We start from the raw sequence: 21712 nt of genomic DNA, 5'->3' as shown, positions 1-21712 counted from the left end.
CAAACAAACAAACAAAATTTTCTTATGATTTGGATGTAGGGTAGAAAAGAATGTGAGGAATCAAGAAAGTTTTTGGCTGGAGTATGTAGGTAAACAGCGGTGTTTGGGATGGAGAAGACTGGTTCTGGTCATATGAATACAGGAAGACATATGAAAACTTGGTACCAAATGATTCATATTTTAAGTTCACGAGAGGAAGAACAGACAACAATGAAACATGACCATATTACAAAACAAAGAAAACATGAGGTGGAGAGAAGGGAACTAGGGTTAGTGGAGACAGTCCCAGTAATGAGACTTACAAGACCATATTGCAGCCCTGCTCTCTGTTCCAGCTCTGCCATTATTTCGTTTTTTAAAATTTTAGGTTTTGAGTCTCAATTCCCCACCCATAAAATGGAGATTTTTATATCAGATGCAAATGATGACAACTGAGTTATCTCTAAGGCTCCTATCAGATAGGGAACTCTAAAAGGCTAAGGCCCATATTCTTAGCTGCTAAATCAGCCCCATGGATTTAACAACAGAAACTTGAGAGTCTCAGATCTTCTCCCTCCTCAACATAGCTTAGGATGTCTTTCCTCATCTCTATCTCAACCCATCTTCTCATGAATCCATCTGAATTGAGAAGAGCAATGATCTATATGCTTGAAGTCCCACCTACATTAGCCCTAAGGGGCCCTAGAGAAAACTCTGATCAGACAAAGGGTTAGCAGGCATGGGAGACTAAGCTGAAAATCAAAATTTGTAGCCATGGTTTGACAACTTTTTGAATTTTCTTCTAATACCAATATTTCCAATCTGGTTGAGTCAGGGACTAAAACATACAAAGCATTTGTTTAATAGGGAGGACATAGAATGTGTTTCATATTTTACGGATATACACACAATAAACAACATTTTTAGACATTATAAGAAATTCTATATATATATATATTTTTTTCAGATAGAGTCTTGCTCTGTCACCAGGCTGGAGTGCAGTGGCACAATCTCAGCTCACTGCAGCCTCCACTTTCTGGGTTCAAGCAATTCTCCTTCCTCAGCCTCCCGAGTAGCTGGGACTACAGGTGTGCATCACTATACCCGGTTAATTTTTGAGGTATTTTTAGTAGAGGCGGGGTTTCACCATATTGGCCAGACTGGTCTCGAACTCCTGACCTCAAGTGATCCACCTGTCTCGGCCTCCCAAAGTGCTGGAATTACAGCCACTGCACCTGACCAAGAAATTCTATGTTTAAAAAATATCTTATATAAGCACTTTACTATATGACAGGCAGTTCTAAGCACTTTACACATACTAGCTCCTTTAATACTTTAGCAACTACATGAAATAGTATAATTATGTGCATATTTCACATGAGGAACCTGGTGCAGCAAAGAGAAGTCAAATATGTTCAAGGGCACATGGTTAGTAAGAAACTGTAAATTTTTTTTTTTTTTTTTTTTTTTTTTCTGAGACAGAGTTTCTCTCTTGTTGCCCAGGCTGGAGTGCAATGGCATGATCTTGGCTCACTGCAACCTCCGCCTCCCAGGTACAAGCGATTCTCCTGTCTCAGCCTTTACCATGTTAGTCAGGCTGGCCGTGAACTCCTGACCTCAGGTGCTCCACCTGCCTCGGCCTCCCAGAGTGCTGGGATTACAGGCATGCACCACTGCACCCGGCCAAGAAACTGTAAATTTTGTAAATCAGAGTTTGTACTAATTAACTGAGTTAGAAAAATGGACTCCTAAGAATGACAGGAGATAATTTCAAAGAAAAAAATAATTAGACTAAACAGTACTCATTTGAAATACTGACACCTAATGGAAAGGAAATATCCAGGAGAGAATTGCGGTGGACAGAAAATTAGACTCATATGACAGAAATTTTATACCACGTAAGGAAGCACAGAAAGCGAACAACTCCGGGAGTGCCAGGAACGCCTGGAGATCTGACCTTTTATTCTGAGTTGGTGTGGACATTTCATTAGCCCAGAGTTTATTAAATTTGGCACTACGGACATTTTGGGCCAGATAATTCTTTGTCTGGGGGCTGACCTGTGCATCGCAGACTGCTTGGTAGCATCTCTGGCGTCCACCCGCTAGATGCCAGTAGCACCCATCCTAGTTGTGACAACCAAATATAACTGCAGACATTGCCAAATGTCCCCTGGGAGGCAAAAATCAACCCTGGTTGAGAACCACTGCCTCAGAGGGAAGAAAAAGGAGGAGATGGAGTAAATACAGAGAACATACACTGAAGAGAGAATGTCTAACAGAGAGAGTTCTCATCTCTCCCGTCAGACTGAGGAGGAGACAATGGGGTCGGATACTGTCCTCTACGCAATCAGGAAGGAGAATCAATGTGAAGAAGCCAGGCATGGTGGTTTGTGCCTGTTACCCCAGCTACTCAGGAAACTGAGGAAGGACGGTTGCTTGAGCCCAAGAGTTTGAGGTTATGATCGTGCCACTGCACTCCAGCCTGGGTGACAGAGTGAGACCTTGTCTCTAAAAAAGAAAAAAAAAATTTAAAGAAAATAAAACAAATAGCATGAGGCATTCGCATGGAGCAACGCAATTCATGAAGCTGGATGGCCTTTACATGAGACAAACTCTTGGATCATTCAGGACTGAATGTTAACCTATGAAGAGAACACCTGCATGGAGGGGGACACTTAAGACTATGTACGGGAGGCTGGCAATTTGGTAGAACAGCAGAAACAGAGAAATCTAAAGGATGTTTTCTAAATGTAGCTTCTAGAGTTTGACAATGCATTAATTTCTTTCCTTTTTTTTTTTTTTTTTTTGAGACAGAGTCATACTCTGTCACCCAGGCTGGAGTGCAGTGGCGCGATCTCAGTTTGCTGCAAACTCTGCCTCCCGGGTTCAAGCGATTCTCCTGCCTCAGCTTCCCAGGTAGCTGGGATTACAGGTGCCCACCACCATGCCTGGCTAACTTTTGTATTTTTAGCAGAGACGGGGTTTCACCACGTTGGCCAAGCTGGTCTCGAACTCCTGACCTCAGGTGGTCCACCCGCCTCGGCCTCCCAAAGTGCTGAGATTACAGGCATGAGCCATGGCGCCCGGCCGACAATGCGTTAATTTCTAACTTGTCATGATAGTGAATGCTACTGGCATTCAATAAAATGTTAACACATAAGGTAATTTGAGCATTAAACTTTAATGAAGATGGGCTAAGCCTAACATTTTAGTTCCTTGTTTTGGAAAGGTAACTCAGCATTGCACTTTAGTTTTCAGCCTAGGAAAGAGTATCTCCTTCCCTAGGCAAAGCTAACACCATCTGGAAATAGTTTATTCCCTTGGAGGAGAAACTCCCAAACCAAGGTGAGGTCCTGGGACTTGCCAAGAGCCTCTGAAAAGATAGCATCCTTCAGACAAGTCACAGTCATCACCCTGCACACCCTGTGGGGAAACCCCAGGGACTAGATGGTTCTGTTTCAACTGTTTTAGAGGCAAACACCTGTGGGTGTCGTTTCTTGTTAAAACCTGCCAATAAGCTACTCCTGGAGAAAAGAAGTCCTAAGAAAGTGTTTGTCATGCAGGTGTTCCCAAGCTACAGCTTGCTGTTAATGCAGGCTGGAAAAACCCCATTCGATTGTCCAGTGTATTCCTAAAGCAGGTTGCTGACAAAATATTCCTTCCCACTGAGTGAAATCTTAACAGCTCTGTTACAATTCTACCACGTTGAGAGTCTTTCCTGTCTTTATTTTAGTCAGATATTTAAAATCTCAAGTGAATTTTTTCAAAGGGGGACAAAACTCCAAACCTGGAATAGTTGGGTTCCCCAAGCCAGCCTTTGGAACAGTATTTATCCACCGTCTGTGCAAACCATGGTAAGAGCATAATTTCAGAGAAAGTAGTATGGGAGGCAGAGATGGATATTCAGGGTGGGGGTCAGTTGAGAGGGGAAAGAACACTTCAGGCAAAAAGAAAACCAGTTTGTATTGGGTGAGGAAGTGGAAAGGTGAGCTGATGAGGTGGGGGTGGGGCTACAGTGGTGAGGTCAGCAGGGGTCAAATGTATAGGCTCCAAAAAAGGTCTCTATAAAAGAAATTCATCCAAAGTGCATACAGAGAGATGTGATCTCACCAAATCTGTGTTCTCCAAGAGCCAAGCTCTTCCTCGCAGACACCCATCATTGGTACACAAAGGCCTAAAGAGCAAGGAGAAAGCTAAGAAGGCTTTGCCTCCCCATTGCATCAGAGGGGCTGGCATTTACTGGAACTACACTGAGATCAGTTAGCCTTTTGCAAATCCAGATCAGGTCCACCCTTGGTGAGGGCTGAGATGAGAGAGGAGGGCATTACCCATCTCAGAAATCCAGGGGACAATTTCTACAGGGTAAACAACAACAACAACAGAAAAGGTAACACAAGTTCCCCATGTGCTTGGTTTGATAAAATACTAAGTCACATTTAGATGATCTGTGATTGCATGTGATATAAACCTAATATAATGATGGTGCTTATGGCATGCATGAAAAGTGTCATAAAATGAGAGAGACAGAAACACAGTCCCAGATGCTCTCTTAGAGACAATTCAGTGTTATGTATGGCTCCAGGATCCCCTGATCCAGGGCAGCAGGTGAGCCTGTTCTTCCAGACCCCTATCAGTCATCAAATCTGTTTGGGGTTCAGGAACAGACATAATTAACATAGGATTAGCCAAATTAGGTCTGGAAACATAGTCACTAAACCAGCCTACTGTGAACATCTGGGACAAAACCACATGAGCTCTCCAACACTAGCAGTAACAGCCCGAAAATGTTGTCTGCAAAAATCTCTTTGAAAATATTTGTGGGAAAAGCCACAATTTATAAGAAAAGCATGTCTCATTTTCTAAACAGACAAAATGATCAAGGAACTTATTCAGAATATTCCAAAGAACTAGGTTGATGCCATTTTATAAAGATGCCATTTCAATTAAATGTTCATTAAAAACATTACATCATCATCCAGCTAAACCACAAAATGTATTCAGAAACAGCTCTGACAAAGGCAAAATTTCAAGACAATGTTATAACATAGTGGTCAGAAGAGACAGCGTTTAACAATCATGAAAACAGATGGGCTGAATTTACATGTATACTTTTGATGTAGTCAGAATCAGTGGAACACCTGAACTGAACAATGCAGGCATCACACTCACGCAGGGCTCAGGAGGGAGAATTGAGGTAGAGGTGGCACCATTCCCTCAACACCAAGACATCTGCCAAGACATTTTTGTCCAAGAGCAGATACCAAGTTTCTCCTGCTTTTCCTCTCTCCTCCTTTCCCTTCAGGAGCTTCCAGCAGCACTGTTTCAAAGCAGCCAGGATTCCAGAACATTAACTGAGCCAGCCCCCACCCCCACCTTACTCTCTGGGCCTCTCAAGACTCCAGTGGCTCAGAGGAAGCACACCCCACCCCAACTAGCAACTTCTAGATTTACATCAAGAGTGAAGATATATTCCAACTTTCAGGACGCTAAATTACAAACTTTTAGAAGTTAACCTGCTTATGCCTATAGTGCCTGAACTAGAATTAAAATTACGCTTTCTGCCTCCGACACTATGAATTCATGAAGAGAAAATTTATTTTTTCCTCCCCGTAAAGAGTAGTATAAAGTATCGGGGGTTGCTTTATAAAAAGCAGGGTTTATACAAGTGTTAGTGATCACAATTACATTCACAACCAGCGCTGCTGGGTGAAGCTCCTGGTTATATAAGCCTATTGCTGGATTTTCTCCTCTATTGCCATTTCTGCTGGATAAAGTTAAGGACACGAAACTCAAATTTCAATCTTTCTCTTTTTTCACATTTGTTTACTAAAAATAAATCTGAAAAAGGAAGTAAAAATGACACAAAGTAAACTTGATTGCCAATGCCCAGGCAGTTACCCAGTGAGGCCACTCGTGTTTCTTACTCCTGGGTACACAACTAAGTGATATCCCCCAGCATCCCATGCCGTGCTAGGCCCTGTGACTAGTTCTTGCCAATCAGATATGGGCAGAACTGATGGATCTCTTCCTGCCAGATGTGGGTAAGAGCAAATGATCCTTGCCCTGCAAACCATCTTGTCTCTCCCCTCCCAGTGTTGAGGCTGAGGGTATACTCCATGGAGCCTCACTGTGTTGAAATGAAGCGGGCTTAGTTTTAACAGATATGGTAAGACAAGCAGACATGGAATGATTGTCATGGAGGCAGAAGTTCATACTCACAGATGCTAGAAGCAGGAGCCACAGCATGCCTGGCAAGGCCATTCCAGGTAGCGCCACGGAGCTCAGGAGATTGGAGAGACGCTGAGCATGGCCCAGGCCTCTACTGGGGTTCTTACAGGGAGGAACAGGTGAGGCAGGGTAGGTATGCTGACTGAGGACACTTAGGATTGTATAATGGGAGTAATTCTGGCAGGCTCGGGGCTGTAAGGATGGTCCCTAGTTGTTGGGTACCTGGCCCTGGGGTGCTGTTGGGCAGAGGGAACACCAGCTCAGTGTGTGAGAGTTTGATAAAGGAGTTGGCTGGGGGCATGGGCTGGGGCTTGGTTGATTTGTATGTCAAAGGCATGCAGGCAGGGAGGCATTTGCTATCTTCAGGAATTAGCTAGCCCTGGGAGGACAGTCTCTCTGGAATCAAGGCCCCTAATGCCAGTGCATCGGGAATATGGAAAATAAGAAAAATATACTCAACACACCCATGAACAATGCACTCCTCCACTGGATAGGAACATGGGTGAGAAATAAATCTTTACTGGGTTAAGCCCCTGAGATTCCCTGGCTAATCCATTTTGATTCAACTTCCTGCTAAGGGTGAAATCTAGGAACTCTGGTTCACACTTCTTACAACATTACACCAAACCCAACTGCCTATAATACACGCAACACAGAGTTTATTAAAAGAGACATTGAAACATAAGAAATATTTAACTGAATGAAAACAATGGCCCTTCCAGCCCAATTCTGGGTTTCAGGATGCGTGAGGTACACTGTCACAATACAGAAACACAGCTAAAGTCAGAGCTTTACCGCAGTTCATAACTGCATTTAAAACAAAACAGAAACAAAAATCTTGCATTTGAATTTGGAAACTGTTTATATTTTCAATGTACTGTGATCAGGTTAGTAACCAGTTATGCAGATTTATGAGCTGTAGTTTCATTTGTACAAATCTGAAAGACTCCCAGAATGTTCTGTGTTTCTAGGTCTTAGGGAGCAAGTTCCACTAACTTCAGGATTTTATGAACTTCCGTCACACTCTGTCCTCCCTGCAGGTCTTCCCAGAAGGCAGAGGCCACATGGAGTTACTACCCTCTTTTCCTGTTGCATTTAGCATTTAATGTTTGTCTCTGAATCTTTTAAATTTATTTTAGATCTTTTCTATGCTGCACATAGCACTGTTGGTGACTTTTATGGGGGAACAAAATGTGAGTGTTTGTTTCACATACCTTACTGTAAAATATAGTATTTTGTTGCCCTTTATGACTGCGTTAGCACATTCTCCTGGCGGGTTTAGGACGTTGTGCAATCAGGTGGAGAAGGGGATTATTAATTAATGCAATACTGAGTCCTTCTAGCTTTGCCTCCAACCCATCCATTTTTCTCAAGTGCCATTATTGCTACATTAGATCAGCAACAGCCCAGGAACTGGACTCCAATCATTATCCTGGCCTGTGTGGTTATATTACAATAAATCAGACTGCACAGCTCCCTGCTTAAAACCTGCCAATGGCCTTATTACACTTTTACTCCAAAAGGCTCATTTATTCCAAAAGGCCTGGAAAGGTCTGACTTCTCTGTCTCCACTCTCACCATCCCAAGGCAATCTGTGTCTCAATCTGCCCTGCAACATCTCCCCACAACTGCTTCATGCCATCTTTCTCTTGGAACTATTCTATTCCTGCAACCTGAAACTCTTTCCCCTCTCCTCTTCTCCTACCTCATTCCTACTCATTCTTCAACTCTGCTGCCACATCCTCCAGGAAGCAGTCCTTAAAGCTCAGCCCAGGTTAGTTTTCCCTGGAAGACATTCCATCTGAACTTGCCCTTCTGCTTTGCTAACATTTCCTGTTCAAATCCTGCCTTCTCCAGGTGTCAGTTCCATGAGGGCGGGAACTCCTCTATTATACGCACTACTGTGTCCCCATAACCCAGGAGGAGCCTGGCATAGAGAATATATTCTTTTATCTTTTTTTTGTTGTTGTTTTGAGACGGAGTTTCGCTCTCATCACCCAGGCTGGAGTGCAATGGCACGATCTCGGCTCACTGCAACCTCTGCCTCCTGGTTCAAGCAATTCTCCTGCCTCAGCCTCCCAGGTAGCTGGGGTTACAGGCATGCGCCACCAAGCCCGGCCAATTTTTGTATTTTTAGTAGAGATGGGGTTTCACCATGTTGGTCAGGCTGGTCTTGATCTCCTGACCTCAGGTGATCTGCCTGCCTCGGCCTCCCAAAGTGCTGGGATTACAGGCATGAGCCACTGTGCCCAGCCACTCTTTTATCTTTTTACAAAAATGAATGAATAATTGAGTTTAAGAAGTTGCAGTCTCAGAGAACACTGGCAATCTTGCCTAAATTTAGCTTAATGTGAAACAACACAAGTCTCAGGATTTATATGGTATGAAACACTCAAGTTTTCAGTAATAAAGTAAGGGTCAGAAATAGTTTAAACTAATATGACCCAACAATGCCAGGGGCAAAGAGAGTCACACTAAGTTTTATTTTATACACGTGCACTACTATTTCAGTATACAAAACATGCCTGATCTTACAGGAGCAAATTTATTAAAAATTATAAAATTGCCTTCTCCAAAAATGTGGAAAGGCCCAGTTGCTTAATTAGTACCCATACATAAGAATCCGTATGGTATTCTCCTTAAACGCTGAGGGAGCAGTTTCTATGGTGTGGACTCTGGGGAATCAAGAACAAACGTTTTTAGGAGCTCTTTTCTTCTGTTAAGCATAGTCTCTTTCCCATCACCTCCCTCTTAAATTTCATCAAGAAAAATCTGAATACTTCCTTTTTTAAAATCAAGACCAATTTTGTATTATTTTGCCAATAACCACATTACACTTCAAGGAGGGTTGCTCAACTCTGCCAACTGGACATGCCAACAGGAAACCCGGGTGTGGGCTAACACCAGGGCTCCTGATGGACTTGGGTCCCTGTGAAGGTGACATCCTAGGTCTAACCCAGCATCGCTTTCCATATCAAAGGCGAGGAGCTGCAGGCAGACCATGGCAGTAAGTGTATGGCTGTGATGGTTGGAAGAAATCTGATTTACTGAATTGCTTGAGTGGAAAAATTTATTTTGAAATTTGAAATGAATCATCACAAACTCCATCAGCAAAGGAGTGCTTTGAAAAGTCTCTCCAAAACCACATGAAAATAAGCAAAGCAAAATTCTTGGAAGCATTCTAGGGAATGAACGATATACCTTCTCAAAAATATTTCTTCCCAATAAGAAGTGTGCTTCTGTTGCCTTGCCCAAAGTGAACACCGTTGATATATACCTGAGGTTCTCTCCATAGATGGTGGAGGCAGAATTTTCTAGTAAAACCTCCTGTCTTTGTGACATCATCCATACGGTATCAAGGGGGAAATGAAACTACTCTAGGGACTTCAGCCCCTGGTCAAACAAAACTCCTCTGGGGCTCTGGGTGTGGGTGGGCATCTGAGGGACGGCTTCAGGCAGCTCTTGGGGGAGGGGAGAGGCCTGAAGGTGCCCCTCTGTTAGACCAAGGGCTTTGACAGTGCCCTAGTTTGTCTCAAATTGGTGCCATGTTCCTATGCCTCTTTGGGGGTGGGGAGGATACACATTCTCCTAAATGACAATTAAGAGTGTAATAAGGCCAGGCGCAGTGGCTCACGGCCTGTAATCCCAGCACTTTGGGAAGCCGAGGTGGGCAGATCACGAGGTCAGGAGTTCGAGACCAGCCTGGCCAACAGGGTGAAACCCCATCTCTACTAAAAATACAAAAATTAGCCGGGGGTGATGGCGCGAGCCTGTAATTCCAGCTACTCAGGAGGCTGAGGCAGGAGAATCACTTGAACATGGGAGGCGGAGATTTCAGTGAGCCGAGATCACGCCCCTGCACTCCAGCCTGGGAGACAGAATGGGACTCTGCCTCAAAAACAAAAACAAAAAAAAAATGTGTAATAAGAATTCACTTGTACTCAGGACAGCAAATCACCACACATAAACAAGTCCTCCAGTCAGCTGACATATCCTGGTCCTCTGGTGCTTAGTCTTTATCCCTGCCACTCCCGTCCCTACCAAAAAAATCCCTGCCACCCCCAATCCCACTAAAATAATTCCCATGGCCTCAGCGGCTCAGGTCCTTTGCAACTGCATGGTCCTGGCATACTCTTGCCAGATCCTATGTGCTTCTCTACAGAGCAGTCTTAATCTTCTTTACAGGCAAATCTCATCACATAACTCTCCTACCTCCAACCCTGCCCTGAGAAAAAGTCCCCCCTGCCAGGTGTTAGCGATCAGACCCTCCCTCACATATTTGTTCCTTTTCCAGCCCCTACCTCCTCTCTATGCTGTAGTTGTCTTGACTAGGGGTGGTTGTCCACTACAAGGGGGATGCTAGAAATACGTAGAGATGTGTTTTGATTGATACTTCCAGAAGGATAGGGAAAGGTGGAGAGGGAGTGTCTTAGTTCTTTCGGCTGACTATAACAAAATACTAAAAACTGCAAGGATTATAACCCCTGGAAATTCATTTCTTATAGTTCTGGAGCTTGCGAAGTCCAAGATCAAGGAAGTGGCAGTTGTGGTGTCAGGTGAGGGCCCATTCCTCATAGGTGATGTCTTCTAGCTACATTCCCACATAGTGGAAGGGGCAAATGAGCTCTCTAGGGTCCCTTTTATAGGTACACTAATCCCATCCCTGAGAGATCCACCCTCATGACCTAATCACCTTCCAGAGGCCCTATGTTGTATACCATCACCTTACAGTTTGAGGTTTTGACATATGAAGGGGGGGGCGGGGGCATGAGCAGTCAGATTACAGTAGGAGGTTACTGCTTTTTCCAGTCCAGGTCAGGAATGCCCAGTGTCCCGAGCCTCTCACCAGAGGTTGACAGAGTTCAGAGCCAGGCACCCCCAGTCCCACTAAGATACTTCCCATGGCCTCAGCAGCTCAGGTCCTGTGCACCTGCATGGTCCTGGCCAGGAATGTTCCTTCTCCCAACCATGCCCCACATCTCCCTTGTTCCACGTGACCACCCCCTACTCCTCTTTCAAGAGGGAAGCCTCCAGAGGGCAGGAGAGGCAGTGCCTGGCTTGCTGATAGCTATATTCACTGTGCCCTCAGAGCGCCTCTTACCTCATAGATATGCCACAATCTCAGCAAACAAAGAAGCTCCTTTCAAAACACCCTCTCCAAACACAATACCATTGCTGGGTTTAACCCTCCCTAAGCTGTCCCCTGGAATCTCTGCCAGTAGTTTTCTTTCTATCGCTCACCTTACAAGACATGACAGGTTTATTTTCCCAAATTGCCCTGATCATAACATTCTAGATTTAAATTATACACCGACCCTTCAGTGCCTAAACAGTTAAGTCCCAGTTTCTTTCCTTCTTTCTTCTCCTTCCTTCCTTCCATTCTTCCTTCCTTCCTTCCTCCCTCCCTCCTTTCCCTCCCTTCCTTCCTTTCCTTTTCTTTTCTTTTTCTTGCTTTCTTTTTTTTTGACAGAGTTTTGCTTTTTTGCCCAGGCTGGAGTGCAGTGGCATGATCTTGGCTCACTGCAACCTCCACCTCCCGGGTTCAAGCAATTCTGCTGCCTCAGCCTCCCATAATCATATAATCCTATAATCGTAGCTGGGATTATAGGTGCCTGCCACCACACCCAGCTAATTTTAGTATTTTTGGTAGAGACGGGGTTTCACCATGTTGGCCAGGCTGGTCTTGAACTGATGTCTGGTGATCCACCCACCTCTGCCTCCCGAAGTTTTGGGATTATAAGCGTGAGACACCACGCCCGGCCATGTCCCAGTTTCTTAACCTCATACCCAAAGCCCTCTGTAATTCAGCTTTTATCTGCCTTCCTAAACTTCCCCATCTTCCACCCTTCAGCTGCTCAGTTTTCCACACCTGTCCTGATCTTCCCACTTTGCTTGATTCTTCCTTCTGCTGGATTTCATGGCTAAACTTAAATATGAAAGGCATCTCTCAGTCCTCTGATATCTAATAGCATTTTATCTATGGTTTACTTGAAACAGCTATTTTTTACCTTGTACTGTAGTTATTCATTTGCAAATCTGCTCTGGTTTGAATGCAGCCCGCAAAGCTCATGTGTTGAAAGTTTGATCTCCAATGCAGTGGTGCTGGGAGCTGTGGCCTGATAGGAGGTGTGTGGGTCATGGGGGCGCCACCCTCACGAATGCATTAATGTTGTTGTCACTGGCTTGGGTTCCTTCCTTCTCTCTCTACCCTGTATCCTTCCACCATGGGATGACACATCAAGGAGGTCCTAACAAGAAGCCAGCTCCCTGACCTGGGACTTCCCAGCCTCCAGAATCATAAGCCAAATACATTTCTGTTCACTATAAATTACCCAGTCTATGGTATTCTTATAGCAGCACAAAATGGACTAAGACAAAATCTAATCTCCCTTTCCATACTACAAACTCTTTGAAGGTAAGACCGACATTGATATACCTACTGTCACCCTTAGAATCTACCACAGTGTCTTGAACTAACAGGAATAAGGTTAATGAGCAATAATATAATGATTTTTTTTCTCTGTACTAACAGTGAGAATTTAGAAATTAATTCTAAAATATTCAATTTGTTAGGGGAAGTCAACTAATGACCAAGAACACTGTTGTTCTGATACACTTAATATTTTCAATTTACTCACTTTACACAGTTTCACTCAATAGATTATTGTTTGCAACACAACTCAAAGAAAACCCCTATGCTGAAGGCTCAATAAATACAATGAAATAATGACATTGATGATGATGGTGATAATAAAAAGAGGCAAAAAGCATCCTATTGGCTGGCTGCCAGGTAATTTGCCAAATTTGGAGGAATTAGATAAGGATAGCAAAACTAATTTAAAATTCATTTGGTGCTGTCTCTTAGGTAAGTTAGCAACTGCTGGGAGTCTACATCCTTTTAAACACTGACCATGTTAGGTGAATGAATGGACTTACATAATGGAATCTGGGTAAACTATAGCAATTTCACCACAAACCACAAGGCACCAACTGAAAGTATATGATCATAATTCCAGGATAAGAAAACCATCGTCTCCACTGCAGAACGGCCACATTAGTTCCTTTTGAAGCAGGTAAGTAAATGACCATCTTGTAAAGCTTCTGAGAGTCAAAAGGCAAGCAATTCTGAGTTAGGAACACAGTAGGATGTCTAGATAAGAAGTGGTAAGGGGTCTTCAGAGAGTACTTGTGGCTAGTTCATGTTATTTGCAGACTCTTCTTAAGTACCAAAGCCTGGGCTTAGGTACGGAGGATAATTGCTCAAATTTCTCTTATGCTCATCAGACATACCATTTCCCATCACTAATCCTTCCTGCTACAATGATGGCTGAGTCTGTCACCAAAATATCACAGCCTCTGAAACAAAATCACATCCCAAACTCTTATATGTACACACTCTTATTTACAAAACCATTTTAAAATAAATTAAATCCACTGAGTAAAGATGAATCACAAGAAGGGTTTCAAGTTAAAAGAAAACGATTTTACTAGAATGCTCTTTTTTGGGGTGAGGCTAGAAAGCATAAAATTGTATTCTCTGATTTAAAGACTTAGGAACCCTCGAAGGAAAAGAAGTTCTGATGAAATTGAAAGAATATGTCACGTGGCATAAGAAAATGGCAGTGCATGCATTTTCTCTGTCAGTATTTAATAGGTTAAAGAATATCGGTGAGGATGAATCATTTCTGTTTGAAGCATAAAACTCACTGACACAGAAACAAAGACGCTTGGAAACTTTATATTCTTTGGTTCTTTGAACAATAAAGGGTCTTGTCTAGTCAACATTTGGAGTAATTTTTCCCAGGGGGATTATTACTGTTTGAGAGGGATGAAAGAGTAGCATTCTCATGATACATTTTTATTTTCTGAAAATAAAAATATATCTCTTTAGGAGGCCACGTTCTGGATGTATTAAGAAGTGTGAAAAAACACGGGGTCTGCCACAGTTCTCAGACATCCTCTTCTAGCTGTAAAGACAAACACCAATCTGGAGAATTCATTCTCAAACTCTAATTTCAAAAGGCGTACATCAAGGACAGGACACTCTTTCAGAAAGCTAGGAATAAGATTCAACTCTTATAAGATTTGAGTTATTCTGCATATGGGTAGGAGAGGCTCAGAAATAAAAGTCAAAGTAATTAACAGAGAATTTCAAACCACGGACAAAAAGCATCAACATTTCATTACAGTACAGGACTTTCCTTGAAGATCTCTGACTCAAATAGTTTTTACAAACTGAGTTGAGAATTTCTAGTACTCAAACTATCCAGTCAGCTGGAAAGAAAGTGGGTTCTCAAGGCCAGAACTGATGAAACCTAACAGCTATAAACCTGGGACTAGCTCTCATTATGCTTTAGGTATGTTTTTCCTCTAAAATGTGTTCCTGTGATCTCTCGTTCTGCAGAACTGGAAAAAAAAATTGTGAACACACAGGCAGCAGAGCGACTGCAAAGCTCCTTGCTGACAGGTGAAATCACACAGCCCTTACCATGCTCCAGAGCTTTCATGGGAAACCAGAAGAGGATGAGGGAGTGGACCAAGGCGTTGATGCAGTGACCCCAGAAAACCTAAGGAAAAACAAACCAAGGGAGTCAGGAGCTGCCCAAAACGCTTGACCTCTGTGAAACTCTCAACAAACGCCACATTGTGAAGGATCCTGGCCGTGCGCTGCACGGTTCCAGGAGTAGCATATTATTCTTGAATTTGGAAAAAAAAAAAACCCACCCAAATCGATTATTTAATTTTTACATACAAATGACTGGATTATCTCCAGATCATATTACTTTAGTTACAAAGACCTAAATATCTACTCACACGTATGCAGAGCAACACAATCTATCCACATGTGAAAAATTCACTCTGATCAGTTTTCTTTAGCATTGTAAGAGAGACAACAACATTTTACAAACATCCAGAAAAAGGGTACTAGGTCAAAATTGTTAAGAACAGACTAAAACTGTGTCTCTTCTTAACAATTAAACTGTGTCGGGGCGGATGGGGTGTCTTAAAAGCACTGAAAACATTCCACTTGTAAATTTTTACATGGCATTCTCACTCTTTTGTTTTACTACTTCAAATCCCTCTCACTCAACTTTTTCTTTTATTTTTGGGATTTTAGATAATATGCATATTTGAAAATTCTCTTTATTTTAATGTTTAAAGGTCAGAAAAAAGAACACAAGGTTTAGTTTATTCTAAACTTTAGTTTCACTAATACATCGCAATCATTGTTTTAACCACTGTGGTGACAGTTATTAACTATTAAAGCCAGATTAAATTTATTTAAACATCTACAAGTTGTCCCTGGAAATTATCATATAGTTTGAGCCTAAGTAGTGGTAAGACAACAGAAAATAGTGAAAAATGTTATTATAAGACAATGGAATTTCCCCCTGCTTTAAATGTTCATTTTTGCACCATCTCTGACCTCTCTACCTAAAAAAAAAAAAAAAAAAAAAATTCTTCAAAGTGCCTGCAGATAAGTTTCCGTGCATTCTCAGCTCTTACTTACTTCCCACCTCAAATGGCCTTTGAATTCATATTCTGTAGAAAATGGATTTATGTAAATAATGCATTGAAAATGGGTCATATTTTCCCATTAACGGAATCACAGTCAACAAGGATTGGTAAAATGAGTCCCTCAGGTCTCTTTAGATATGGCAGACGGTAGAACCAATAAGGGGCCCTTCTGTTTCTTCCCTGCCTCGGATGTAACTAGTGAGCCTCCCCAGAAAAAAGCAGCTGTAAGGGATGTCAGGAACATCTGGCTCAGAAGAAAGGCCCTGGGAGACTGTTCTCTCCTTGAGGTCTGGAGAGGTGACTCCCTGTGTCCTTCTCACTGATGGCCCAGGAACCATGCATGCAAATCGTGACTGCCACCAGCACACAGTACTGGAGGTGAACTGTGCAACAGACCTCTGTCTAAACTTCTGAATCCCCCCTGTGCAAAGACCTGAGGCAGAAACAAGGCTGTGCAGCCATGCTCACATCTCGCCCCTCTGCACCCAAGCACACATCTCTCTTTTCTTTGGATGGGGTCACCCAAGCACTCTGCCACTTTCAGCCGCAAATGGCATCTGTGTGGCAGACCCCTCTGCTGTCTGAGACTGCATGACTCCTTTAACACCCCACCCAGCTTTGGCGTGGGTTTGTCAGGATCACCTATACCTTTTTTTTTTTTTGCGGTGGGGGGGGCTCCTTTCTGATGCTCTGGTCCAGAAAAACAAAACCAAACAAAACCCCCGCAACTCATGTGAACCCTGAGTTCATATCTAGCCAATTTTACGCACTAGCTAAAGACACATTTTATTTCAAATGACAAACACAGCAACAGCTAGGTAAGCTGCCATCGGGCCTCCACACGGGGCTGCAGGCCTGTGCAAGAGGGGTCTCTGACAGCAGATCCTGAACCTGGGCTGTGGGAGCTGCTGCCCACACTGATGTCAGGGGCTGATGGGGAGAAGTGGGAAGGAGTCAACACGCTGGGACCAGAGGTTGCAGCCCACACAGCATGGACCCGTCGCCTGAGAAGGCATCTTGAATTCACTGGGTTTGTGGCGTGTGTGCATGTGTGTGTGTGTGTGTGTGCGTGCGTGATGGGGCGAGTGGATCATATTCTCAGCACTTCTCAAATGTTCTTTCTCAAGCCTCAACTATCTCCTAGGCAGATGACTAGAATCAAACTGCCACGCCTTTCTGAGGTGACAGTTCTGAGATCACACCCTGTTTACCTTTGTGTTGAAGCCTTCGCCGTTCTGGGTGATTTTGTAGAGCTGGGGAAACCTGAGCATGCTCTCCTGAGTGCAAGACCTCTCGAAGATTCCCAGAGTGAAGGGCGGCAAAGCAGTGAAAATCTGCAGGGAGAACAATGAGCCATTAAGAGCAGCCCTGCCGATCCACACAGCTTCAGTGTTCCCTTCTACCAAATGATGACTTCATTTCCAGTCAAGTCCAAACCTGAGACTCCATGATTCACAGATCCCCAGACACCCTCCAAACAAAGGAAATAAATGAAAGACCATTTTTACGTTAATCACTATCAAATGAACCACTATCAAATTTTACGTTAATCACTATCAAATGAACACTAAAAACATCATACATTATCTGATTAGCCAAGATTTCTTGTTAAAGTAGCAACTACCTTCCTTTGTAAAACAAAGACTGATGTGGAATCATGCCACAGGTAGCTGTGTGAAGTGTTGCTTTGTTTTCTGCTCACGCTAGCTGATGTAAAATTTACAACTTTCCACCCTGACGTTATACTCAAATTTCAGGAAGCATAATGTACTTCATCCATTTATTCATTCAACAGACATTTACTATAAATGAATTATGGGCTAGATACTGTGATAAGCACCAGGAATGGAGAGACTTACAAACAGAAGAAAGAAGGAAAGGAATTAGGACCTCCAGGAACGCCAACTACTGCAAAAGTGGGGGAGGGGAGTGGGGCAACAGGCATAGAGATAAATATACAAAACGCAGGGCTCTGCAAAACTATTAATACCTGTTGGGGGAGGACGCAGAAGGAGAAGGGAGAGTCACCAAAGGATTCTTGCACCAAAGAGTATCTGCCCTGCAAGGTATTAGACCAACACGATTTGGCAAGATGACAGGGATGTGGGCGAGGAAGGAGTCCCATGAGAGATGCACCCCTTACAAAGCTCTGAGACATCAGCATGCCTGTTTGGAGGTGTTGAACAACGTTTATAGGAGGCCACTGTTTGGACGGAGCTCCTGCACTCTGCCCCAGCAGACCTGACCAAACCAAAATGGAGTTACTTGTGCTAAGAGCTGTGTCATCAAACTAAACTTTGAAACAGGCCAGTTTTCCAAAAACAAACAAACAAACAAACAAAAAACAGGAGATTCACAGCAACCAGTTTACCTGGGCACCAGAAAGGGCCCAGTTTACTTGAGGCAGCATGATACAGAAGTCCCCTGTTTGAACTCTGTAAAGAAAGTCACTTTGAAACAACCAGTCACTTTTTGTTCTACTTCTGTTTCCTTAGCCCCTTTCTGCCTATAAAGTTGGCCTCCTCTGCTCAGCTCATCGGAGCACTTATTCTGTTTCATGGAATGAGATGTTACCCAATTCCAGAATGGCTAATAAAAGCCAATTCGATATTTAAATTGTTGTAATTTTGTCTTTGGACGAGGAAACTTCTAAGATACACAGGATGGTGGCTGGCTGAGGGTGCGGTGTAAGGCAAGGATAGGAAGGAGACCAGACCAAACAATCTCCAGTGACAATGAGTTCTTGGGCAGATGGTGCCTTGCAAGACTTTTGACTTTTACCTGTACTCACATTTGTGTTTTAGAAAGATCAAGCAGGAGCTGAAGAAAGTGCTTGGAAGAAACATATCATTTTAACTCAGGACATGGTGGCCCTGAGGGTCCTTCTCCTGCTTGGTTCTGGGAATGGTTCACAGAGCCTGGGTCACTTGCTGCTGAGCATCCCTCAAATCCCCACCCACAAACCCAGCAAGCTCTCAGGCCTGTGGGAATTGGACGTGTGTCTGTAAAAGAATTCTGAACTCACACTAGCTATTTGGAGATGGAGTATGTGGCCAGAGGAAGCTGTTCCCAAGTCTATTGGGAGCAGGCAATCAGATGTGTGGTGAGTAGAGTCAGTAAAACTCTCACACTCTTCCTTCAGTCCACAGCAGAATGGAAAGCAGCCCTGGGATTTCAGTGTGCTACAAAGACTTCAAGGAGAAATCCACAGGAGACTTGTTGCACTCACTTTCCTCACAACAACAAAAATTGTCTGTTTTATAGGTGGACAGAGCTTCTACCAGAAGCCAGGAGCCATGTACACTTTCTTAGTACATACCCTCACCTCCATTGCTCTGCATCCATGTGTACATGTGATGTCATGCCTGCTGTTTATGTGGCACTCTTTGTCTTTTTTTTAAACTTGAGCTTCTCCTTCTACCCAACTTCAGATTCTCCACTGCCCTTCATCACCATGCTATAATGAAGCCCAGCATGCCTACATATTTTCCACTCTGCCTATAGCATACTACACACACACACACACACACACACACACACACACAGACACACGTTAGGGATCATAATTTGTTTCATAAAACGTTGACACTGGCCAGTCATGGTGGCTCCTGCCTGCAATCCTAGCACTTTGGGAGGCCAAGACAGGAGTTTGAGACCAGCTTGTGCAACACACCAAGACCCTGTCTCAATTTCACAGAACACACCAAGACAGTGTGCGTCTGTAGTCCCAGCTACTTGGAAAGTTGAGGTGAAAGAGCTGCTCCAGCCCAGGAGGTTGAGGCTGCAGTGAGCTATGATTGCACCATTGCATTCCAGCCTGGGCCACAGAGTGAGACCCTGTCTCCTGCCAACCAAAAAAGTAGACATTATACATTATACACATTTTTCTTCATCATGCTTTTTTTGCTAAACAATACATTACAGAAAGCCCCCCAAGTCCCTTGGGTTTGATGCTAATGCAGTCTTTTAATGGTCACATAATAATTCATAGTATGGATGTGCCATTTTTTTAGCCATTCACCCACTGACAGACATTCATTTTCTTTCCAGTTCTTTGTTACCACAAACACTATGTAATACATATCTATATTATATTATAACATACAGGTTTTTTCTTTTATCTTTATGGGAAGAAGGCCCAGCAGGAGAGTTAAAAGGATACATGCATTTTTAATTTTACTAGATTCTGCCTTTCAAAGGATTTTGAAAGCATTTTCCTCTCCCATTGCAAAAGACAATCATAGATTTTTCGCTATTTCCCTATCAGCAATGGTTGTTACATCGGTCTTTTAATGTTCTCCAGTCTTAAAAATTAAAGATGTTACTTCTTACTTTAAAAAGCTGCATTTCCTCAACTACCAGTGAGTTTGAGCATGTTTTCATACATTTGTTGGTCATCTGGATTTGCAGTTCTGTGAAATGTCTACTCATGTCTTTTGTCTACTTCTTACTTTAAAAAGCTGCATTTCCCCAACTACCAGTGAGTTTGAACATGTTTTCATACATTTGCTGGCTATCTGCATTTGCAGTTCTGTGAAATGTCTACTCATGTCTTTTGTCTGCTTTCTATCCATGGCTTATCCTCTTTTTAAAGAGTTCTTTGAGTAGAACAGATATCAACTGTCTTTATATTATTAAATTTCATGCAAATGCACTCTTTGTCTATTGGTTTTTTAAATGGGTTCTTTTGCCATATAAAAGCTTTTAATATTTAAATGGCCAAGAAATGCTTCTGCATGTCCAATTGTGGCTACAGAAGTTACTCTTTCATGAAAAGTACGTGTTTCCAGGAGTGTCTTGTAGGATTTTACGATTTTATTTTCCACATTTAAGTCTTTAATATATCTGGAATTAATTTTTCCATATAGGAGTCCATTTTTTTCCAGATAAAGAGCCAGTTGTGACAACATAATTAATGAGGCCAAACTTTCCCCACTACATTGAAAGATTACCTTTAAGGCTAATCAAATTCTCATGTATTACACATCTAGACTCTAGAACGGGAATGTAGTTCTAGAATCTCCAACTTATTTGTCAATAACAGTGATTTGGTTATGGTGGCTTCATAGTATAGTCTGATGTTTAGTAAAAATAAGTCTACTTTTATGATCTTTTTTTGAGCATGCTTTACATATTTATTGTGAGATATGTGTAAATTCCATTTATATTTTAATATAACTTTATGCAACTTCCTCCTTTCCTCCCAAAACATTCACCTATTGGGATTGAGTCTATGTGGAATCATATATATTTATATTAATTTTAGAAGAGTTGAATCTTTTATGATACTGTCTTCCCATACAAGAAAACAGTATGCTTTTCCATTTGTTCAATAAGACTTTTAAAAACGTAGGAACTGTAAACATTTTTCCTATGCAATGTATAATTTTAATTGCTTTTTTGAAAGAATTCTTACTTCCTTTGCATTTCTAGTGTCCATTGCTAGAGCAAAAAAAAAAAAAAAAAAAAAAAAGCTATTTATTGCTAGGCTAGAAAAAGGCTATTGATTTTTAAAATATATTTATCGTTTATCTGGTCACTTTATCAAATTCTCTTATAATTCGAGTATTTCTCTACTGGTATTTTTTTGTTTTCTAGATAAACAATCATATATGGACATATTTACATTACCATATTTCTGTGAGCATATGTGTGTAAGTACAGAAATTGTTCATTGTTTTCCCAATATTTGTAATCTTCTTTGCAGTTGCCGAAAATACGAAAACAATGAATTATATAGTGATGGCAGGCATCTTGATTAATTTCTTATTTTAAATGAAACTATTTCAGAATTTTACCATTTTGGGCAGCATGCTACTGGTTTTTGTAAATGGTCTGAATTTTGGTTAAATGGCTTTTTTTCTATTCCTATTTTATTTAGAGTTCGTATTTTGGGAATGGCAGCTGAATTGCTTCAAACATTTTTGTAGCATCTGCTGATGGGATCATGTTTTTCTTATTTTATTGATATAGTGATATTTAGAAA

The 21712-nt window shown here is 42.3% G+C and overlaps 1 protein-coding gene across 9 annotated transcripts in view; it reads right to left on the bottom strand.

The window, feature by feature from the left end:
* The window catches only part of ATP8A2 (ATPase phospholipid transporting 8A2), a 660817-nt gene that overhangs the window by 164873 nt on the left and 474232 nt on the right, over positions 1–21712 (bottom strand). For all 9 annotated transcript variants that reach the window (XM_054446069.2, XM_054446071.2, XM_063650657.1 and 6 more), the window contains 2 exons: positions 16938–17060; positions 14696–14774 (listed from right to left, as the gene is read on the bottom strand). In XM_054446069.2, the coding sequence (XP_054302044.1) occupies positions 14696–14774; positions 16938–17060 (202 nt within the window). The remainder of the gene's footprint in view (positions 1–14695; positions 14775–16937; positions 17061–21712) is intronic.

This window comes from Pongo pygmaeus, chromosome 14 (assembly GCF_028885625.2).
Source record: "Pongo pygmaeus isolate AG05252 chromosome 14, NHGRI_mPonPyg2-v2.0_pri, whole genome shotgun sequence".
Lineage (NCBI taxonomy): Eukaryota > Metazoa > Chordata > Mammalia > Primates > Hominidae > Pongo > Pongo pygmaeus.
Note: the sequence above shows the minus strand (reverse complement) of the source record. Positions and strands in the feature narration are given on the sequence as shown.